This window comes from Pestalotiopsis fici (genome assembly GCF_000516985.1).
Source record: "Pestalotiopsis fici W106-1 unplaced genomic scaffold PFICI_Scf_6, whole genome shotgun sequence".
Lineage (NCBI taxonomy): Eukaryota > Fungi > Ascomycota > Sordariomycetes > Amphisphaeriales > Sporocadaceae > Pestalotiopsis > Pestalotiopsis fici.
In genome coordinates, this window is record NW_006917096.1 from 1,012,077 (window position 1) to 1,034,873 (window position 22,797).

Consider the following 22,797-nt stretch of genomic DNA (forward strand, 5'->3'; position numbering starts at 1 on the left):
TTAAATAACCCTAAATTTTTTCCTTTAATCCCGACCCCTTTTTTATATATATTACTAAAACCTTTGGATATAGCTAAAATTGCTATTATAACTTTTTATAATAATAAAGATTTTCGGGATATTTTTTTTTCTATTTAAAAGAAGCATTTAGCGTTAGGGCGGGAGGTAAGGCAATTAATAACGAAAACGGCAAAAATATTAAATTTAATAATAGCAAAATTAGCTATAACGCGCTAAGATAATTTATTTTTAAATATAAAATTAGGTAAATATAGGCCCGATAAACGTTAAATAGTTATTTTTAATCCGAATTAAGCATTTGCCAGTTTTCCATATATTAAATTTATTTAAAATAAGCTAAATAAGCGGCTGCGAGAAATGCTATAAAAGGAATAGGTTCCTATTAATAGTTTCCTTAAAATATAGCCTTTTATAATTAAAAAACGACGTAAAAACTAGATCTATAATTGAAAAAATCAATTTAAGTATGTTGTGGTGGGAAAATATTTAATTATATTATGTGTTCTGTATCGGACTTTGTTAAAAATCCGTTGCAAAAGGGGGTGCATTGCATAAGTGGGTGCAACTGGTTAGTACCCATTACCTTAGTGTAGATACTAGATGGTTCAGCATCATCCATTTTTTAACGACAGATTCATGCTGGTGTTGCACATATCATCTCGAACAGCTTCTTTGGTCTGATGCCTTTCTACCTCCTTAGGTACCTACCTGACCTGACCTGACCTCACCTAGTTAGTTAGCCTCTTCACCGGAGGGCGCCCATCAAAGAGGGACAGCAAAAAAAGATCGGACTAAACAGCCTCTTCCCCACAAATGCATGACCCTGCATCAGATCCCTTTCCAGCCAATGAATTCATGCAAACGGGCTGTGTTTGCCGCCAAGAGGCATGTATACGCAACTGACGCTTGGTCGGCGCGCAGCGTTTAGAAAGCTTGGAAGGAGACTTGGGGAGAACCGGCCGTTTGTTCTCTTGCCCCCTTCGTAACCAACCACGGGGAGAAAGAGTGTGAGTGCATTCATGCCTAGACAATGCCTGTACTTCTAGGCACATCGGCTGGTCTCTTTACCCCCAAGTCAGTAAAAAAAAAAACCGACACTACTGCCTTAATGCTGCCCAGGGATGATACTATAATTCCCGGGCCACTAAGGCAGGGGTGCACGTCAATCACAAGGGATGGGCTTCTTTTTCGGATGGGGTGATAGTCAGGCACTACACACACTCACACTCGTACTGACATCGCTGGACCTCTCCACCGTATTGACATGGAAAGAATATGCATAGTTTGTAGACGAGACCCGCTTTGTTGGCCGCATACTCGCTTGCCACGAGGAGGGAATGGGGATTGGGTGGGTTTTGGGTGGATGGCGGATGGGGGGCACAAACGGAATGCATATAACCTCTCTTTGTTCTACCTCTGATTCTCCCCTTCTCTTTTCCCCATCAAGTCTTCACTCCTTCAAGAAAGTGCCAGGTCTCTCGGGCTTGGATTGTGTTCTCTCTTTTCTTTCTGCACAACTTTTGTGTACAATTTTGTTCCCATTCTCATCTTTTCTCGAGAAGTTTTTTCTACTTGGATTCTTTGACGTCGTCCCGGTGACAACAAAGGTGACAAAAAGGTGACAAACAATCTTCATCACCCCTCCACCACCGTCTGTCAAACGCTCCATTGACAACACATTCTCGACAACCACTTTCCTTAACAAAGACACACAAACCCAACACAGGGCTATTGTCTGGGACAATCGATTCATTTCGACCTTCTTTTGCCTTGTTCATTGTCGACTTTGCCGTGCAAGTCTACTTAAGGCATCCCATTTCAAATTTCTTGGTTTAACCAACCAACATTCTCGAGTTCAAACAAGCTACTGGTAGCTCGTTTATACACTCATACTTTCTATCATCTCGCATCACGAAAAAAACCGGGTTTTCTCTCCCAAAATCATCTTCAAGATGCAGTTCACCACTACTGGTTTCGTCGTCGCCGCACTGGCCGCCTCGACCTCGGCACACATGAATATGTATGACCCGCCGCCGCTGAAGTACAAGGGCAACCCCAATGCCGTGACCATCGACAGCGATATCACTTCGCCCAACACGGCCTCATCCTACCCTTGCAAGGGCGCCCTGGATGTCTTTGACACCGATGAGGGTGCTTCCGTCGCCACCTGGGAACAGGGTTCCCAGCAGAGCATCAAGATTGAGGGCGGTGCTTCCCACAATGGAGGATCGTGCCAGGCCTCTTTGAGTTACGACAGCGGTTCCACCTTTACCGTCATCTACTCCAAGGAGGGTGACTGTCCCACGACTCCCGAGCTCGACTTTACTGTTCCCTCGGACGCTCCCACCGGCGACAAGGTCTTGCTCGCCTGGTCCTGGATCAACCACACCGGTAACCGCGAGTACTACATGAACTGCGCCTCCATCACCATTACGGCTGCTGGCTCTTCCAAGAAGCGTGACGTCGTTGAGGAGAAGCGCGAGGAGCCCAAGAAGGTCAACAAGCCCGCCAAGCGTGACACTGCCTTCACCGACCGCCCTGCCCTCTTTGTCGCTCAGCTGGACGGCATCTCTCCCTACTGTGTCGCCGAGGGTGTTGATGTCCAGTACCCCGAGCCTGGCCCTGATGTCGACTCTACCGGCTCCTCCCTCGGCCCCGCCACCTACTGCAGCTCTGGCGAGGCAGTGGCTGCTGGTTCCGACAGTGGATCTGACTCTGGCTCTTCTGCAACTGGTGCTGGATCTACTACTGCTGCTGCTACTAGTGCTGCCACCAGTGCTGCCACGAGTGCCGCTGCTGAGACGTCTGCTGCTGTGACTTCGGCGTCAATGTATGTTTCTTCTTCATCGTCCCTAGCCAGCACATCATCGTCATCAGCACCATTGTCATCGTCATCAGTGCCTGTGGCATCAGCCAGTGGCACATTGGAGGTGTCCTCTATGGTGTCTTCTGTGCCCACGGGTCTCACCATTATTCCCATCACCATCACCAAGTCGTCGAGCAGTGTGCTAATGACTTCATCCTCTAGTCCTGGAGGTGTTTTCATCACCTCTCCCGGCGGCGGCGATGCGTCATCCACTGCCTCGTCCACTGCCGCCCAGGCTTCTGAGACGACGCTGTCTACCAAGACCAGCGCTGCCTCGACCTCCAAGGCCGCCACCACCTCTTCCTCTTCTTCCAAGGCTGCTGGATCTAGCGCCGCTGCGACCAAGACCAGCAGCTCTGTTCCCGCAGCCTCCAGTGGTGCTGGATCTACTAGTGCCCAGTCTGGTGCCTGCACTGACGATGGTGCCTGGGCTTGTGCTTCGGACGGAGCCAGCTTCCAGCGCTGCGCCAGTGGACAGTGGAGTGCCGCCATCCCCATGGCTGCTGGCACTTCCTGCGTCCCTGGTATCTCGGACACGCTCAACATGAGCCGTCGCAGCACCAACATGCGCCGTGTCCGTCGCGGCTACGAGGCCTACGACCAGATCATCTAAAGATCTGACGCCCCCCAATTCTTGGGAGTGAAGAGCCCTTTCACTCGATTTCTTCTCTCATCGAGGCCTGAGGCCTCTTTTTTCAATTCTCTTCTTCGATTCTTCTTTTGGTCCAAGGACATTTTTCTGTACATATACATTTTTTGTTTCCTGCAATGGGATTCCTTTTTCAATTCTTGTACATGTAGTACACATGCTTGGAGTGTAGAGAGAGAGAGACAGGGAGAAAGATACGACGTCACCCATACATTTTGTCAGGGCATTTACGAATGGCGTTCTTGAGGATGCATTTTCATGGACTGTTTCACGAACCGGACAAAAAAAGCAAACATGAAAAAGAAACAGAGACGTACGATAGGAAGAATGATATACCACATTCATCGATACTCATAATGATTGAAATGCTTTCGTGTGATTTTCCGGACGGACAGAAATAACAGAATAATCCATGACTACCGGCTATTCCTCTGCCTTGACCCAACCCTCCTTTTCATTCTGCGCCTTACTCCTTTGACTCCAATCGGGCGCAACATCAATACCGTCTTCCTCCTCCTGGTCCCCTTGCTCCTTGGTCTCGTGCACCGAAGTAGGCTTGTGCTCGGCGGGGCTGTAGACGGTATACAGCAGGAGCGGCGTGGGTCCGGTATTGATAAACTGGTGCTTGGTGCCCGCGGGCACGACGACCAGGTCGCCGGCCTTGACGTCCTTTTCCGCTCCGCCGACCTGCGCCAGCGCCGTCCCCGAGGTGAAGGTCAGGATCTGGTCCACCGTGTGTATTTCCTCGCCAATGTCGCCGCCGACGGGAATCGTCATGAGCACGAGCTGCGAGTACAGGCCTGTCCACAGCACGCGGCGGAATTCCCCCGATTGTGAGGGCAGCGCCGAGAGCATGTCGGGGAAGTGCTGCATTTCGTGCTTGGGCGGATCGCTCGAGGGCGTGGAAAAGGTACGAGAGGATGTGGGAGACATTTTGCTATGACGGGTTGTGCTGAATGGTGTTATTGAAGAAGATGATGGTCTGACTATAGGTGATATTCTTGTAGTTGGGATTATGTGAGATTGACTTTGTACGAAGCGACAAGACAGATTCCTCGCAATTTTAAATGTAGAAGGAGGAAACATGTTTCTATCTTTTCTGTCTGAAAGTAGGGTGAGAACTAGCAACTTATATATACACAGAAACCATGTGAAGCCTTTTCATCTATGCGAGGAGCAGGGGGGGTTTTGAGAGTGGCAGGGGAGTCGAGCAGTGATGACGACAACGTTGGGAAATATTTAGGTAATTGCTTGATGTGGAATCATGAGCTTTTGTATGAGAAATTTGATATATTTGAGGGATACTGTAAGTTGCGATCCAATTAAATATGACCTGCCATTGCATCCAAACATATATCTGGCTGAAGGTGGTGAGTAAGCGTCACCAAACGTCATACACTGGCCATGCCTCCGCGAAAGTTTCGGGATCGGCGCCAGGGGTCCAAGGTTGTTGATAAATGGGCTTGGGCTCCCCAACATGTATGGAATCATGGGAGCGAATCCTCAATATTGCGACAGCCAGGCGGCCATGGTGCGGGAGACGTCGATTTGGGAGTATCACCATCATTTCGACATATTTTGCCGTGTTCATGCAAATTGACAAGTGGGTAGACTCATGCATGCCCTTTCCCCATGCACGAAAGATGCAGTACTAGTGTTACCTCATCCGGTACAACCAACACCAATGTGCAGAACACAAAACTCTATAGGGAATAAAAGTCATTTAGGTTATGTCAAAGAGGTACACAGCTTTCTCCGAGACTGCAGTTGCCACAATAACATACTAGAAGAACATTGTTTACCAGGTAGCTGTGATTAAAAATATAAATAAACTGTCACTTGCAAATGAGGCAAGTTAGAATCCATCATCAGCACCCCATCCCTTCTGACTCCTCTCCTCTTCTCACAACTCATTATACGCATTTATTCTCTAGGTCAATAACCATGTCTGCTGTCGCAGTATATGCCAAAATCAAGTTCACGATGCTCTTTCTTGACAGGACATGTGATATCTGCCGCGGGCTCTCGCTGCACCCTCCGGGTCCGCTCGATTCATTTGAGAAAAATGGTGTTCGAGATTCCTCACATCAAAAAGAACCTATCATTGGCCAGAAAATATCTCGGCAACACAACCAACAATGTAGAGACTGATGACGGAACCATTACTATTGCCTCCTCTTGCAGTACCAATGCAAACAAATTATACACAAACGTCCACCACGCGGAAATGACCGCCCGCAACATGTCCCAGTCATCAGACTGCGCAATACGAATATCCCGCGCGGAAGAACTCATTCAGACCCTCCAAAAGGACACACAATTTTTCATGGAAAGCTGCAGACGTCTCATGGAACTCAGTGCCAGCACACCCAAGAGAGGCGTCGTTGATGATACTCTCCTCCAAGGCAGCACGATACCTTTGTCAACACGGCTCCATGATCTCTTGCCATGGCATCTCCGTGACGCACCAGGTCCGGGGGATACTCGTGTCAGATATTTCTGCGTGAGCACCTCCCCTTCCTCCCCAGTTCCCTTGAATTCTTTTCCCCGACTTCAACTGGGGTCCATTCTCGATATTAACACTTTATAATTCTTGTAGAGCTGCGGCGAAGTCACCCATATTGATTTCAAGACACTTGAACCGGGTTGGGCCGACGCTCTCAGAAAGCGTCTAGATGATAGTCGGGCTCAAGCTGCAAATGAGAAGCGTGGTAGTGATGCCACGCCGAAACATGGTCATGGCTGGAACAAGGGATTTTTCCTAGGCGCCTCCCTTGTGCTGGGAGGTTGTATACTCGCAGAATACTACGTGTTGTCAACGTCACCGTGGTAATGCCCAGAAGCTTCCTACGAGTGTTTCTGAGCTTGAACCAACATGGCAAGCAAGCCACTGCATTCAGGTCAGTCGCCTATCAATATCAGTAGTTGGGGAAATTGGATCAATGGGAAATGCTGGAGCGGCGACCTCGGGCGAAAGTGGATCATTACCACGGGGCTTGGCCGGATTACGGATGAACCAAATCATCATGACAGTCGACACAAGCTGCGACGTTGCTTTTGGGATCAAGTTGATTTGCTGTTACTGTGCAATATATGTCACCAGGTTTGACCTTTTGACTACAAAGTCTCATTATTTCAAGACGATTGTTGTTCTTTAAGTCTTATTATAGTTCACTATTCATGCGCGAGCGGACCAGGTTATATGTCATGACGATTTTGAAAGAAGTTTATGTACTTTTACAGATTAAGATTCATACCTGAACCCCTGAGAGTATTACTTGACATGTAAAACAATTCATTTTCTTTCCACTGATTGGTTTGTCCTCCGGTTTCCAGATTTGAAAATCTCCAACCCTCTCTAAACACAACAAACAACGCACAAGAAAATCAAGCCGGAGTCGCAGAACCACCACCAGTCAAGGAAATCGTCTGGCCGTCCAGCCAATCATTGAGAGTCGAGTTGTAGTAGAGGGTAAAGCCGGCACTGTCAATATTGGCCAGGGAGGCGTCGGCGTCGGTGAGGTTCTGCACCGTCGAGTCGGCCGTCAGCGTCCAGTTGGAGTCGGCCGAAAGACTGACGTCGACGAGGCCGACTCCGTAGCCGGCGTACGCGGCCCCCGCCCACGCGCTGTACTGCTCCAGCGAAAAGGAAATGTAGCTGCCATTGTACGGCACCAGGTCCCCGCTCAGGCTCGACTCGTACACGCTGGCGTAGACCTCGGCGGGCTGCAGGTTGTTGTTGTCGGGGTAGCCGCCGTAGTAGTCAAAGTCCTGCGTCACCTGCGAGTAGTTTGCGACAATGAGGACGCCCGACGGCGAGATGACCTGGGAGCTGTTGATGACCACGTCGACAATGGTGTTGCCAAACCACAGGCCGGGGACGTCGTCGCCGACGGTGGTGATTTTGGAGTCGACGAGCTCGAGCCGCCCCCCCGACTGCCGGTCCATGGAGCTGAAGAGCACGACGCCTCCGAGCAGGCCCGCGGTGGCGTCACAGTGGACGAGGGTGGCGTTTTGCACACCGTCCATGAAAACGACGGGTCCTTGCTCGGATACCGACAGCACGTTCTCGGCGTAAATGGTGCCTAGGGCGTAGTAGGTTGCGCTGCCGACGCCGGCGGCGTGGGCCACGCTGTCGTAGACGTAGACGTAGCCCGCCGGGCTGTCGCCGCTAAACGACGACGATCGGTAGCCGCCGCTGTAGTGCTGTAGGTTTCGGCCGATTACGGTGCCGTTGCCCGAGGCGTAGAGGCCGTGGCTCACGGGCCCGCTGCTGTACAACCACGAGTCCTCGACGGTCACGACCGTGTCAGTGCCGTACGAGTAGACATTGGCGCCACCATTGTGGACGGTGATGTTGACGTGGTCTAGATTCGCCGTTGATGCATTGGCCTTGTATATAAATAATTAGAGAACCGCTACGTGAAATTAAAGAAACACAATGCTTCATGATCTGGATAACAACTTACAACATTGATTGCTGCGTTGAAGCCCCAGAAGCTGGCATACAGGAGATTTGAGCTGTAACCAAACTTGAGAATGTCCAAGTAGGATCCATCAAAAGTCGCTCCTTCGGCGACCAGAATCACACTGGTATCATTGGCGTCGACCGAAAAGGATTCATGGTCAATAGCGACACTCTCGGACACATATGAAGTGCCAGCAATGACTGCAGATTAAATTGATTAACCTCTTCCACATGTTCATATTTTCTTTTGGTTTTGGAGCCCAAAAGAGTTTCTGGCAAGAAAAAAAAGACTCACTATCTGATGGCTGAGTCGAGGGGAAAGCCACATTGTAGTCGGCCAGCAGGGCGTTGTCGGCAGCCCAGTCAGCCGGGTCGATCACGTCCGAAGGGTCCTCGACAGTGACCGAGGCCAGACTGGTGCCGGCGAGGAAGAGCCCGAGGAGGCTTCTGGAGAAACTCATCTTATACAGATGTGGAGAGACTTTTTCAAAATACAATGACTTTGGGCACAACTGTCACCAAGGCGATGAGAATCAAATTCTGAGACGTGCCTCTGGAGAAATTGGCCCTGAAGGAGCGAGCATGTAAAATTGATTTTTTTGAAAGTATACCTCAATCGCAGGCACAATTTGAATCTTCAAGACCCCGTGGTCAGTATTGGTCCGGGAAGGATATAACCCAGTGTCTTTATAGTTGCGGATCGTGTAGACGACATGCACAATCCACGTCCATAGTCGAAGCAAGCAAAAGCTACCCCAGATAGACCAAGGCCAGGGGTCCACGCGGCCATTGATCGACGCACGGGAAAGGCAAGATGCAGCTCTTCTGTCAGTTGTCTTGTTCTTTAGACAAGGCTCGAATTGGAGGGGAGAGAGAAAAAAGTCGTGAGTGACGGAATAGATGGCGGCATTCGGCCGTGCAAGTCTAGGTAGTATGTAACTAGGTAGGTAGATTACAGGGTTACTCCGCATTTTGCTCAATGTTCTCTGTAAACTCACTGCCGGCACAAAACCTTCCCCCTCCCCTGAACATGCACCATTCTCCTCCACTATAGGAATGAGGAGCAAATTTCCCAACCTGCGCGTGCTCACTGACAGAATGGTACCATGAAATGTCGGATGGCAAGTCATCGGCTGTAGTCCCTCCTCCCGGAATGCAAGGGCCAGCCAGGGCAGGACCCGGTGGAGGGTAAGTTTTCTTTTCTTTTTTCTTTGCTTAATGTCAAATTTCCCGCCATTGCATACATTATCCGATGGGGGTGTCATTGGAGTTGACAGATGGGGATTATGACAGGGACTTTTCAATTCGTGGGCGCTAGAGCGAGCATAGTAGGTTTTTCTGATGTCCATATGATCTTCTTCTTAAGCTTAACACTATACATGGGGAAACTGTGGAGAGTGTTCTGGACAAACATGGTCGTCCAGTCAGGCAAAACCATCCCAAGTAGACAAATGATGTTGATGAGCCTCAATGGTTCATGTTTCTGGGGGTTCCCAGCAGCTTCTAATCAAGGGAGGCAGGTCCATGGTAAGTAGCGTCAGGCCATTGAATCAAGTCAAAAAAAAATCGGCATATTCACATCTCATTCCCACACGGGCGTTGACACAAGGAAAACCCGACCAGAGACACCATCAACACTGCAAGGATCATCAACACAGTCCTTGTAGTTGGGCGTCCCGGAACTCCAACGACCGCCCACAAGGCTTCCTATATTTACGAGTCATTCATTGGTTTCTCCTCTCTGCAATCATCATCTTGGAGGTGATGGTCTGTAGTGAGTAGTTGGAGCCGGTGTGTCCCGTTGGTGTCGCCCGTCATCCCACATCCCGTAGCAAAAGTTGGGACGGGCTGGATTCTACTGGGGCTATAATCTACTGCAACCCGTGAATGAGCATGTGTGTGTATGTGCGTCGTCATCTTTCTAGCTACAAATGTCGATCAAGCTGTTTTGTCATCTTAGTCACAATGCATGCAGAATAAGCGAATTCGGTTAGCAATAAACAAAAAAAGGCGCCTTGAAGCCACCATACAACTTTGGGCAATCCGTTGCTGCATTTGGTATGTACCTAATGTAGACAGAAATATCAGGGCGCCAACAACCCCCCCGGGTCACGGCCCCACCTGGAACGGCTGACATCTCCCCCGAAAGTAGCCAATGCCGCTGGGCTCTCGTCCGTGATAGGGTCATAACCGCGCCCCTTGGTACCGATATATGTAACATTGTGGAAGAAGAAGAAAATGTGCGTCAGCCTTGAATCACCTTGGAGCTTGAGCTTGAGCTCGAATGCAGCATTGGCGCGCGGGGCATGTGCAACTTATTGCCAGGTCGTGCTGCGCACAAACAACTTTCATCCCCATTTCATCCAGCACATGTCCAGAACGGGGAGTAAATGCAATCAATGTCTGAACTATACATTACTACTCGGTAGTCCAACGTATTCCCTCGTGGCCACACACAGTGGAAACAGGGAAAAGGAGTTCCGGGTCACTGGGGGAAAACCTCCTGAGCTTGGAAGAGAAAAACAAAAATAACGAATGCTTGACATGGTTCGCCAACAACAACAACAACACTAAATGGTGAAAAAGAACGGTCTCGCCATCTATGCACCAGTTGAGTATATTATATGCTTGGCTCAAAGGAGCCCGCCATCTTGATTCATGTTCCCGCCTGGCCAAAATCCCGTCTCCTCTACCCCTATAGTAATGTCAAGCCTCACGATTGGCTCGCAAGATAGTTTGCAGCCTAAAACGTTCAGTCAGTCGTCTCGCTCATTTTGTTATCTTGGTCTCGGAAATGAGTGCCTCTCAAGGTCAGGACACTTACACGTTCGAGGTTGTAATCATACTTCTCGAGAGCATTCACTGCATCAGTCCGAGAGTATCCCATGCCTGTCAGGTTCTTCAGAATGGGATCGTCGTGGACACCCTCCTGAGTCAATGCCCTGCCAGAGTTTTGCAAAGTCGGTCGGCTGGACTCTGGGCTCTTGGGGGCATCATCCTCGGTAGTAGCCGCTTCCGTGCCAGGTTTGTCTAAATCGGCAAAGATAGAGTCCCAGTCATGGTTGCCAGCTGCCTGGGCGCCAGTGCCGTTGGTGTTTGCAGCAGTGGAAGCACCAGCTGCTGCTTGAGATGGGGCACCAGAAGGATTAGAGACACTGCCAAAGTCATAGCTGCTGTCCATTCCGAATGCTGAAGAGACATTGGTGGACTCGTTCTTGGGCTGAGATGGCGGAGGGCTGCTGTCAAAGACTGGGTTGAAGTCATCGAGGTTGGAACGAGAAATGTTGGCAAACTCATCATCAGCTGAGCCCTCCTTTGCGTCTTCAAGACCGTCAAATTCGTCGTCAAGATCGTCAAATGCATTCTTGGCCACTGGTGCAGTGTTGGTCACGGTGCCAGGAGCGGGTGCGAAATCAGCTGCGGGCTGGAAAGGATCGTCGGCCTGGGATGTAGCAGGTGGCATTGGAAACGCCGACGAGAAGTCACTTTCGAAAAGGTTAGTATCAGACAGCCGGTGGGGTCGACGTGATTCACGTCAGAAGATGATATCATACTTTGATGCCTGGTTAGCAGTACTGGCACCCTCGGCTGCCGGGACATTGGGCACAGCAGCAGACTTGCTCGTTGCAACGGGTGACGAGGGGGCTTTGGGAGTCTCCTTGCCCTCTGCTGATTTGCTGGGCGGCGAAGACGGTGCAAAGTCGTCGTCGAATCCATTGCCTTCACTCGCAGAGTCCGAGTCATCATCCCGTTCAAGCTCTGAAATAGGAGGGAACTCGCTGTCAAAGGCACCAAACGCGTTGCCTGTATCCTTTGACTTTTCCTGAGCCTTGTTGGGCGAGCCAAAGCTAGCAAAAGCCGAATCAAAGTCATCCTTTGCATTAAGAGGATCCTTCTTCAAGCCTTCAAAGATTTCACTGTCACGGTTACCGGCGAATGAGGGCGTTGCGCCGCCAGCTTCTGCCCGCGGCGTATCCTCGGGGAATGCACCAGGAATAGTTCCGTTGCTCGTCGTGGAATCCGGGACTTCGCTTTCAGCTGGAGCGGCAGCCTTGACAGCATCGTGGCTAGAGATGGCGCTGTTGCCGGTAGCAGTGGCCTCAAGGGGGGCGGGCGCCAGGGATCCAGTCACGGGTGTGCCATTGTCGCCAGCACGGCTCATAGGTGGGGATGCCTGTCGTGAAGAGGTTAGAGATTCGCTTATGTTTCCAAAGGGCAGATAACTGGAGCTGATTTGTCTCGAAGCAGGGGGAGGTGGTGGGTCGCCAAAAGCAAGATGCGCAGCTCGACTGACATTTGTGGGAGTGGACGCGGCAGGGGTGGCAAAAGATCCTACGCTTGCGGTTGAGGCACCGGTGTTTTGTTGCTTAAAGGACGTCGGCGGTGGCGGCGTGCTGGAAGAGGCGCCGCCCGCGAAGCCGCCAAAGATGTCGTCAAACGACTTGTCATTGTAAGACTTTGCCGGGGATGTGGCAAATGCTCCCATCATATCGGTGCTGCCGCTTCGCTTGAAGAAGGGGTTGTTACCACTAGCAGTAGATAGAGCAGGGCTTGCCACTTGAGCGGGCGCAGTTGGCGGTGGTGAGCTTGTGTTGATCTGGCGACTGAGTTCCTCGGTGCTCCTGGTAAGATCCTCGGCTTCAGTCTTGAGCTTATCACGTTCACCCTCAACCGTAGAGAGCTGCTTCTTGTTGATGGCAACAAGACCTTTCTGCTGGCGAGCATCAGATTTTAGTTTTTCGATTTGAGGTTTCAGCTGGGCAACCTCGGCATTGACAGCAGCGATCTTTTGCTTCAGGCTTTGGTTCTCCTGCTGATCAGCCTGCAGGGCAGCCGAGAGCTGCTGGTGCTGAGTTTGAATATCACGATAGTTGCCGTCGATTGTAGCCATCTCTGTCATCAACTTCCTCGTCTCATCCCGGGACTTCTGCAGCTGATCCTTGAGTTCTGCAACTTCTTTGGCCTCCTTTTCGTATAGTGCCCTGAGCTGCGCCAGGCGGTCCTCAAAGTTCTTCTTTTGTTGGCTGGTCTGGCTAACCTCTTTCTGCGTTGTAGCACGCTGACCTTGGACCTGCTGCATCTCATTAGATAAAGAGCTGATTTGATTTGACAGGTTGGCAAGTTCTGTCGTCTCATTTGTCAGTTTGCTGCTGATTTCGGGGTCATTATCGCCAAGCAAGTCGTCCACTGCCGATGTTGGCTTCGAGCCAGCAGAACCACCCGTGTCATGGGTCTGGAGAGTTCTTCCAAAGGAAGATGATGGAATAAAGGGTTTGAACGTGTTAGTAGTTGGCGAGGCGCGAACAGGTGAGCCTGGTTGCATAGGTGAAGCATTGGCAAAAGGATCCTTTGCGGCGGAACCTCCAGTAGCCATTGGAGCCAATGCAGGCGCAGCAGGGGCATCGAGACCAAATAAGTCATCGAGAGCTGACTTGGGAGCCGGCGGTGGCAGGGGCCTCGGGGGCTCGGGTGCAGGAGCATCAAAAGGCGAAGCGGCGACTGCGGTCGCGGGGCGCGACTGAACTCGGAGAGATGGAGGAATCAAGTTTGGTGGGAGGGAGGTTGGCAGAGCTGTGGAACCGTCACGTCTCGTTCGTTGTTGTCTGATGAGGTACATGGCCACGGCAAATGTGTCTCTAGTTAAATGTCCCTGAGAGTTGATATCGGCCAAGTCCCATACCTGAGCCAGAGCATCCTCAGATAGACCCGACTGGCTCAGAAAGGGAACTGCCTCTTCTCCAGTGATGAAACCCTTGTTCGTCTTGTCCAAGTCGTTGTAAAATTGGTCGAAGCGCGCCTTGTCTGCTGGTGCGATGGCCCAATCTGATCCGGTAGTCTGCGGTTGAAGTCCTGTAGCCTGAGCAGAGAGGGGCGCGCGTCCAAGAGGGCTGGCTTGCCGTAACGGCGCCTGGCCACTCAACTGACGAGGAATGGCAGACAATGGTGGTCCTGTCGTTGCTGGGCTTTGCCTCGACATGGAGCCTCGTCTGGTCGCTGCTTCGTATAAACCCGCCGGGAGAACGTTGGGCAGGCCCCTGAGCTGCCCCGTTTTCAGCGAGGTGAGCAGATGCATGGCGATGACAAATTCGGTCATCACGAGCGCGCCCCTTTGCTCAGTGTCTGCCAATTGCCATATTCTACCCAGTGTCTCATTGGGCAAGCCCGATTTCTCAAAGATGATTCTCGCCTGGTCGCCTGGCAACATGTTTCCTACTTGCAAGTTTTGTCTCTCGAATAGCCCGGCATATTGCGATACCTTCTCCGGCGTGAGCGGAGGAATTCGTACCGGTACTCCGCCAGTGCCTTGTGCCTGGAGCGGCTGTGGCGTGGGGGGTGCAGCGGCGGGCGTTGGAGTGAAGCCATCGAAACGGGGGATGGGGCCCTGCTGGAGGGCAAGCTCAGGAGTAGGTTCGCGACCAGCCTGCGCATGGCCGATGAGGCGAAGAACGATACTGAAGCCTGCAGGCGTCAAGAATCCGCGATTCTCTCGGTCTGCCAATTGCCAGATCTATCACAAAAGATACGTTGTGTTAGCGTCGCCGTACGCGTCTCGTTGGGGTTGTGTTTGTTTCCTTGCTGCCTGCAGACTCAAGCATGAGCAGCCTGGAATTGGACGCACCTCTCCAAGTACCCGTGAATCTAGCCTCGTCTTCTCAAAGAACTTGACGGCGATCTCGCCAGTAACGACCCCGACATTATCGGTGTCGGCCTGGCGGAATAGTTGGCCGTATACCCGCTTCTCTTCCGGGCCCAGATTGAGGTTCGGAGCTGTGAGCAAGAAACATGGTGAGCTTCAGTACAAATGATGATGAAGTTTCTCGTGTCGCCTTCTCCGGCTCTGTAACTTCTGTATGGAATGGGGGACCAACTCACCCTCAGCACCCGTTTCGGCCGACATCGTTATGTGGCCAGGGTCGTAAGATGGTCGGTTGTAGCGGGAGCTCGGCGGAGCTTCAGGGGATGGGAAGAAGGGAAGGTCAATAATTGCAAGAAATGGACGCCGACAGTGATCGCAACTTTGTACGAGATTATCGATACGAAAGAGGCGATCTTTACAGCTTCAGTCTATGGGCTGGCAGATGCAAAAGTCGTTAATGAAAGCAAGTGTCCACGATCGGGCGCTTGGGGGAGGCTGGCAAGCTGGACTGAAATGGACGTCAATGTCGCTAAAGTGGTGGAGTTGAGGTAGGGGGGTGAGGTCCGTAAAATTGGCCCGGGGGGTACAGTGTAACGGAACTCAATTTCAGGCTTGTTGGTACATTGCCGAGTGGGATGCTGTCAAATGATGGGCTGCGCGATTGAGTAATTCCTGCCCCTAAAGAACTATACTACATATTTATTTGCACTCGAATATTATTTTCATGGTCTCCAATCTGTGGTGAGTACAGTTTTATTAGAAAAAAGGGGACCTTAAGAACGAGGAAGTAGATGAAGAATCATTCTACAGTATTGTCTCAGACAAACTGTGGATAGTCGCTACAAATAACACCATGGACTATCAGTGAGTGGTCACGGACCCCGGGGCCCATACGGTTCACCTCCAGGTAGCCTATCAGATCCTCCACGAACCTCTTCAGGCGTCATTGACCCAGTCTGGACATCTTATTACTTGAACGAACGTACCCCGTAAATGACAGCCGGAACTGCCACTAGCGAATCTACAATCAAAGATCTAGATTAGGAAGAATTGCACCCGAAAGTGAAAAAAAGGGCAGACTATTTGGAATGATGGTCCAATGTCGTTCTGAAGACGAAAAAAAAAAAAAAAAAAAAAAAAAAGAACTCATCTGTGCCGGTACATTTTATCCAAATCATTGAAAATTTGGGGATCATGAGAGTCAAGTAGCGCAATGCACCTCGTATGCAAAACCCCATGTTTCGTGGACTCTCATTGCTCCGTTTACATTGGAGACGGTTTATATGGCTGCATAAGTTGGGTGCATCTGCATCAATTGGGCATCCTGCATCTCCGTCACATTGCAGCCGCAGCACAACTGAATATTGTATTGAGTCATTCTGGACTGTATGTGCATCGCAATGCGAATGTCACCGTCAACGCTTCATCAGTTTTATTCTGCATGGGTAGGTAGCGAGAGAAAAAATGTGTCACTGATGCCTTCGTGCTATTAAACGGATTTATAAAGTGTAGTATACTACTCCCCATCGCCTGGCGCTGCATGAAAATCAAACTGACAGACGGCCGAGCTTTTGGTTATTCCCACAACTCTCATTGAAATGAATTGCATCTATACGCTCGCAGAGTCGCAAAGTGTGTGCTTTTAGGACAACCAGTTGATCGTCGCAAAGTAACTTGCATATAAGCACTCGTGCATGGGTCTTGGTGCAATCGTGTCGTCTTTCCTAAGCTTGGTACATTCATCGCTCCGCTTAGTACTCGGCCTCCAGGTCACCCTCAGCCTCAAGAGAGTCGGTAGCCACCTCCTCGTAGTCGCGCTCGAGGGCAGCCAAGTCCTCACGGGCCTCGGAGAATTCACCTTCCTCCATACCCTCACCAACGTACCAGTGAACGAAGGCACGCTTGGAGTACATGAGATCGAACTTGGTCGAGAGAGCGGACCAGGCCTCGGCAATGGCGGTTGTGTTGGAAAGCATGCATCTATAACATATTAGTATCCCGGCCCGTTCACAAGAAAATAATCATGGCGAAACTTACACAGCACGGTCAACCTTGGCCAAGTCACCGTTCGGCACATACTGAGGAGGCTGGAAGCAGATACCCAGCTTGAAACCAGTAGGGCACCAGTCAACGAACTGGATTGTGCGCTTGGTCTTGAGGGTGGCGACAGCGCTGTGAGCATCCTTGGGGACGACATCACCACGGTACAACAAGCAGGTGGCCATGTACTTTCCGTGGCGGGGGTCGCACTTGACCATCTGGTTGTAGGGCTCGAAGCAGGACATGGTCATCTCCTGGACAGAGTTGGCCTCGTGGGAGGCCTTGGCGGCCGAGATGACAGGAGCATAGGCGACCAGCGGGAAGTGAATACGAGGGTAAGGGACCAAGTTGGTCTGGAACTCGTTCAAATCGACATTGAGCGAACCGTCGAAACGGAGCGAAGCGGTGATGGAAGAAACAACTATAAATTGTCAGCATGCGTCTCGGGATACTTTTGCCGCAGGACCGGCTGTTTGGGAATATTGCATACCCTGGGCAATCAGGCGGTTTAGGTTCTCGTAGTTGGGACGCTCAACACCGAGGTTGCGGCGGCAGATGTCGTAGATGGCCTCGTTGTCGACCATGAAGGAACAGTCGGAGTGCTCGAGGGTGGTGTGAGTAGTCAGGATGGAGTTGTAAGGCTCAACGACCGAGGTGGCGGTCTGGGGAGCGGGATACACGCAGAACTCCAACTTGCTCTTCTTGCCGTAGTCGACGGACAGGCGCTCCATCAGGAGAGCACCGAAACCAGAACCGGTACCACCACCGAAAGAGTGGAAAACCAGGAATCCCTGAAGACCAGCACAGCTGTCGGCAACGCGGCGCACCTTGTCCAGAACGGAGTCAATAAGCTCCTTGCCGACAGTGTAGTGACCACGGGCGTAGTTGTTGGAGGCATCCTCCTTGCCGGTAATCATCTGCTCGGGGTGGAAAAGGCTGCGGTAGGTGCCGGTTCGGACCTCATCGACGACGTTGGGCTCGAGATCGCAGTAAATAGTGCGAGGGACGTACTTGCCCTGACCTAGATCCCCAAGTATTGTCAGATCACCACTTGCGCACTCGGTTTCGACTATGTTGTTGCCTACCAGTCTCGGAGAAGAAAGTGCTGAAGCCATGGTCGGGGTCGGCGGCTTTGCGCTCCTCGGTCAGGTATCCATCAGGCTATAGAGATGATTTTTCAGCTTGACATTCCAAGTGACTGGATTAATCTGGTATTAAACAAAAAAAAAACGTACCTGAATACCGTGCTCCAAGCAGTAGAGCTATGAGAAAATATAATCGTGTCAGTCCCAAAGTCTTGGTGTCTCTTGCCTCTCGTGCAGGGGTCAAATAGACTCAGTAGGGTCGTTGCCGCAAGGCACTGCCCACTGATACTCTAAGCGCCGTTAAAAGCCGTTAAAACTTACCTCCCAGCAGGAGTTGGCAATTTGACAACCGGCCTGGCCGACTATAATCAGAGAAAGAGAGTCAGCGACCAGTTCGTCGGAAGTTGCTGGGAATGGGGCGTTTCTGGGTTGGGATCACGGATCATGCGGTGAAGCCAGAAACGCGTGCCGCCGCCAGAGCTAAGGGTCCGCGAGGGGCATAAACTCCAGATAACATACCGTTGATGCTGATGATCTCACGCATTCTGGGCGACAGTACAAGTGAGGCAGAGGTGTAGGGATGGTGGAACGAAGATCAAGAGGAGGGAGAGTCGCAAAGATGGAGCAGCCAAGGGTGCAGCTGTCTCTGGCAGCGGAAATTGTCGAAAGATATCGGGGAGAGGAGGTCAACAGTCGAAGATGAATTTAGTGGGGGGGAAACGGGCATGGGCATTTGTTGATAATCCAATACACCAAGCCCGCTTTGGGGCAAGCGCGTCCCAAGACCGCGCCTGTAGTAAACGAAAAAAGCAGGGGCCAATTGCCCAATAGTTCGGGCCCCCGCTTCTAGAATCCAGGGGGCTCATTGGCGCCAGCGCGGGAAACGAGCAGCGACAGTGCCCGAACACAAATTGGGACACCTGGACAGGGACGATTCCATATATCGTATTATTGTGATTAGCATGGGGAGACAAATGAGCTTGAGACTTGCACGTGAGCCACAATATGATGGCACAAGACATGACACTTTGCATTCCTCATGTCCGGATGTTGGCTTGAGAAGAGAGGCCTATCTCTTTTGTAAGTCTCTTGTCATTCAAAAGCAGATCTCTAACATTATAGCGAGAGGGTTGACTGCTCTCACCATGTTGGTTGGATGCCTCCAAGTCTAGCCGCATTCGCTCTGTCCGAATCTCGCTCCCGTCACCGACAGCTCAGAACCAAACTATTCAGGGTCCTGCAAATACTCATGCCGGTACTATTCGTCACATTGCAATGAAACCTTCAATATTACCAGACCTGGCCAAGGAAACGGGGATCTGGAACACATAAATCATTGTCCAGGCAGCCGAATAATTTCGATCAATCATACGCCAGTTTCATATTTGGAGATAAGGTCATTGAGCTCAGGACCATCATAGTCAGGCAAACAAAACCCTTTTTTCGACACCATGTGGAAACACGTCTGCCTGGCGAGCCTCTTCGTTGCCACGGCACTGGCGAACACGGAGAAGGCCATCTTCCTTGGGCCCAAGACCATCAACCTACCGCCGACTCATCCGAACCTACAAGACTTGCGCATTGATACGTTGACACCGGCTAAATGGAATATTCGCACTCTTCTTAATGCTCAATTCCCGACCGACGGGGCCAGGTTCGGCAAAGCTACGTGGTTAGTCCTGGACGAGTTGACCGAAGGTCAGAGATATGAAGTACGGGTCTGCTGGGCTGCTACTGTACGTCATATATATTTTACTATTCTTATTGGAGTCATGTGAAAATGCTGTTCCATGGTGAATTGTCGACAATTGTGCTAAAGTAAACCTCAGCAACCCACAGAGTTTCGTATCAATACATATGAGCTCAGTACTGTATTTGAAACTCCTGAACTGATATCGGAACTGTCTGATTTCTCGTGGTCCCAACAACCGAAAGCTGATGATGATGATTCGGAAACTCCCGAGATCATCAAGCCGGTGTCCAAGGAGGAGAGGCAAGCTTCAGTCCTCTTGTTACAGATTTTGGCGGCTGCAGACTATTTCACCACAAACCAAACATTGATGGACGAGGTTCCACCAGTACTTGTGGATATCATCCTAGACCCGTTCATCTTCAATGTGCTACCACGCTCACTGGCTCCAACAGTAGGCTACGTCGTCCTTGTCGCTGTCTTTTCCTGGTTCCTTGCGAAACGCATCTCAGCACGGATCCGGGGGTTAGCAGCTTCAGAAACAAGTCAAACGAAAAAGGACCAGTAGCATTCTCAAGACTTCTTAAGTTTATGTATTGGAGTCAAGACCTAACCTGGATGTCTTCTAAATCCTACGGAATGTACAGGTCGCCAAGCAACGGATCATTATTCGTCAACGTACGTATATGCCAGAAAACAACCGGCAACACTTTATGCAGTTCCCCCGTCCAACCTGATAATCATCTGGGACGGTGGTTGGTTGCCCGAGATATACGAGCTTTATAGGTCGCCATGGCGGATATGGACATGATTTAACCAAGAAAAGGAAAATGAGTTTAGTGTCTACCTATCAATGTGCTTGTATAGTGTTCTTTGGGATATTCAAGCTGGCGTTTACTACCATTGGTTGTTGTGGTAGCTTCCCTGCTGCTGATGGCCTCCATGTTGGCCGTAGTGAGGATGGCTGCCAGTTGGCACGGCCGGTCCGCTCTGGTGGCCGTATGTATGCTGACCACCATACGGCGCAGGTGCACCTTGAGGAGGCGCCGGCATGTGTCCATACTGAGGCTGGCCGTAGCTAGGTTGAGACTGGGGGTACTGTTGGTGTTGGCCACCGTATGTTGGTTGATGAGGCACGTGTTGAGCTGGCGCGTGTTGAGCGGGCGCCGACGATCCGTAGGACGGCTGCTGGGCTATAGAAACATTAGTCAGCAAAGAGACCAATATGCACATGTCCTCCAGTATTGCTTACGATAATGTTGACCCTGGGGTGCAGGGCTGTGGTGACCATATCCTGAATGTTGTTGGACCGGGGCTGGGCTGCTGTACGATGCACCATGCTGGCTCGTTGGGGTCGCATACGATGGTGTGCCGTGTTGCTGGTGTGCAGGTGCGCCGTAAGAAGGTGCGCCGTGCTGGGAGTGCTGAGAGTGCTGCGACTGGTGGCCGGAAGGTGGAGGTGAGCTGTATGCGGCACTGGGCTGTCCGCTTGGCTGATACGAAGTCGGGGGCGCTTGGCCGCTGTAGGATCCAGACTGGCCAGAGTTCGAGTAGCCATAGTTTTGAGACTTGTAGGTTGTCAGAATACTGAAGTGTTACTGTGATCTGGGTTCAGGCACGATATATATGACATACCGAGTGGCTCTGGTTGCTGCCACCAAACATATTGGATACTCCGCCCATTACCGATCCGGCGAAGCCACCAGACGGCTGCGATGAAGACGACTGCCCGCCGTGGTAGTTTTGAGGCTGTTGGTGATCATTCTTGCCGCTGCTGAAAAGGCTCGATGCCAATGCGCCGACCAATTTGCCGGCGCCGCTGCTGCTACCGCTGCTACCGCCGTGCGATTGCTTTCCGCCCGAGAGCTGGTTCATGAGCAAGTTTGAGGCAAAACTCTATTCGACAATTTCCATGATTAGCCATCAGGTCTTGACTCCATAGATCGGGGCAGGGGACTATGATGTGCTTACTCCAATTGACCGATCGCCAGTCTCTCCTCCAACACCTCTTGCACCATCACCAGGAGGCAGAATGGGTTCCATGCGACCATCGGCATGTCTAATCGTCTGCGTTCCGTCGGGGTGGGTGATCAGCTCGGGCTTGGGGACGCCAAACGGGTGGTCCGTCTGCTGCGCCGGGGTGCCTCCCGGGGCAGCTTGATTCGGGGTTTCCCACTGAGAGACGCCGGTCGAGATGGAAACAAAGTAATACTTCTTGCTCGTGCCGTCCCATTGCGCGATCCATCCAGGAGGCAGCTGCGGCGGCTCGTACGTGGGGCCTTCGGTGCCCGGGGAGGCGGGGCCAGCCATTGCAACGGAGGGGTCTTTTTATTTTTCGGCTGTCCTCGAATGAAATGTGCTGTCGGGGGTGTCGACGTGAAGAGCGAGATTCGGGATGTGAGGGGAGGAGGGGTGGTGGATGTTGGGTTGGACAGGGTAGTAGTCGAAGACGTCGGCTGCAAGAAGGGAATTGTCAGAAAAGATAATCCCCCCCGTGACAATGGAGGCGAGAAGATAAAAAAGAGAGAGAGAGATAAGATCAAATGCCCGCAGGCCGCCCAGAGAGCAAAAAGCGCAGCTGTTGTGCACTTGCCTTGCGTAAGGTAGCCAGTAGCCACTCTTGGGCGAGGTGAAAGAAAGGCAATGAAAGAGAGAGTTCCACATGCAGTAGAGGGCGAGAAGCTTGGTCACCTTTCAAAAACAATGTCGTAACTAGTCGTAACACCCCCCGACCTGACCCCAAGACGGAGAAAAAAAGTGCCACCCAAAAGTCACCACCTAAAACCAGACCACATCAGACCGGAAAGGGACCTTTTGGGCAGACTCAAGAGACCAAGAGAGTTTGCACCGCCTCACTTGCTCAGCTGTGAGGAATTACCCAATCCAATCTAACCTAATAATAATTCCATTTTTCTTTCCTTTTTAGTTGATTTTCTCTAGGTTATTGCCTACCTACTTTAGTCGGTGCAATTTGCCTTTTTGTACCTAAATCAATGCCCAAAGGTCGGCGGCGAGCCACGGCGTGGCGTCAGGTCAAGTGTCTCTCAATGAGCAATGGCAAAGACCAGTCGTGGTCTGCTCACCATTAGTTCCGCCATCATCTGAATCACTTATCGAGTCCGCATGCAGGATTGAGTGAGAATTGGAATGGGCCAGAATTGTGTAACTTGTATAGGCCGATAGGTGACTAACTGTATGCGGGTCAGTGCAACAGGCAGACCACATTGGGTATCACATTTGGTAGAATGAATCCTTACCCAAACACAAAAGCCCAAACCATATGTACAATAATACCAACTACGTTTGTCCTTGAAATTACCCAAGAGCAAGCGCTAGTTCTC

At 51.1% G+C, this 22,797-nt stretch overlaps 7 protein-coding genes across 7 annotated transcripts; 2 read left to right on the forward strand and 5 right to left on the reverse strand.

Annotated features, from left to right (window-relative positions):
* Positions 1 to 1,973: 1,973 nt before the first annotated feature.
* On the forward strand, positions 1,974 to 3,500 carry PFICI_08777 (uncharacterized protein; the record flags this gene model as incomplete). The annotated part of the gene is made up of 1 exon (XM_007837358.1): positions 1,974 to 3,500. One exon carries the CDS (start codon positions 1,974 to 1,976, stop codon positions 3,498 to 3,500), a length of 1,527 nt encoding a protein of 508 aa, XP_007835549.1.
* A 459-nt stretch (positions 3,501 to 3,959) lies between these two features.
* PFICI_08778 (uncharacterized protein) lies at positions 3,960 to 4,469 on the reverse strand (the record flags this gene model as incomplete). The annotated part of the gene is made up of 1 exon (XM_007837359.1): positions 3,960 to 4,469. The coding sequence occupies one exon, from the start codon at positions 4,467 to 4,469 to the stop codon at positions 3,960 to 3,962; it is 510 nt and encodes a 169-aa protein (XP_007835550.1).
* A 2,454-nt stretch (positions 4,470 to 6,923) lies between these two features.
* On the reverse strand, positions 6,924 to 8,465 carry PFICI_08779 (uncharacterized protein; the record flags this gene model as incomplete). The annotated part of the gene is made up of 3 exons (XM_007837360.1): positions 6,924 to 7,928; positions 8,006 to 8,205; positions 8,300 to 8,465. The coding sequence occupies 3 exons, from the start codon at positions 8,463 to 8,465 to the stop codon at positions 6,924 to 6,926; spliced, it is 1,371 nt and encodes a 456-aa protein (XP_007835551.1).
* A 2,252-nt stretch (positions 8,466 to 10,717) lies between these two features.
* PFICI_08780 (uncharacterized protein) lies at positions 10,718 to 14,902 on the reverse strand (the record flags this gene model as incomplete). Its single annotated transcript, XM_007837361.1, has 5 exons — positions 10,718 to 10,747; positions 10,829 to 11,489; positions 11,559 to 14,512; positions 14,624 to 14,772; positions 14,878 to 14,902. 5 exons carry the CDS (start codon positions 14,900 to 14,902, stop codon positions 10,718 to 10,720), a joined length of 3,819 nt encoding a protein of 1,272 aa, XP_007835552.1.
* Positions 14,903 to 16,392: 1,490 nt separating this feature from the next.
* On the reverse strand, positions 16,393 to 18,310 carry PFICI_08781 (Tubulin alpha-B chain; the record flags this gene model as incomplete). The annotated part of the gene is made up of 7 exons (XM_007837362.1): positions 16,393 to 16,621; positions 16,679 to 17,102; positions 17,172 to 17,702; positions 17,767 to 17,842; positions 17,917 to 17,943; positions 18,088 to 18,128; positions 18,286 to 18,310. 7 exons carry the CDS (start codon positions 18,308 to 18,310, stop codon positions 16,393 to 16,395), a joined length of 1,353 nt encoding a protein of 450 aa, XP_007835553.1.
* Positions 18,311 to 19,217: 907 nt separating this feature from the next.
* On the forward strand, positions 19,218 to 20,024 carry PFICI_08782 (uncharacterized protein; the record flags this gene model as incomplete). Its single annotated transcript, XM_007837363.1, has 2 exons — positions 19,218 to 19,502; positions 19,596 to 20,024. The coding sequence occupies 2 exons, from the start codon at positions 19,218 to 19,220 to the stop codon at positions 20,022 to 20,024; spliced, it is 714 nt and encodes a 237-aa protein (XP_007835554.1).
* A 329-nt stretch (positions 20,025 to 20,353) lies between these two features.
* Positions 20,354 to 21,766, reverse strand: PFICI_08783 (uncharacterized protein; the record flags this gene model as incomplete). Its single annotated transcript, XM_007837364.1, has 4 exons — positions 20,354 to 20,649; positions 20,709 to 21,024; positions 21,092 to 21,352; positions 21,428 to 21,766. 4 exons carry the CDS (start codon positions 21,764 to 21,766, stop codon positions 20,354 to 20,356), a joined length of 1,212 nt encoding a protein of 403 aa, XP_007835555.1.
* Between the last annotated feature and the right edge of the window lie 1,031 nt (positions 21,767 to 22,797).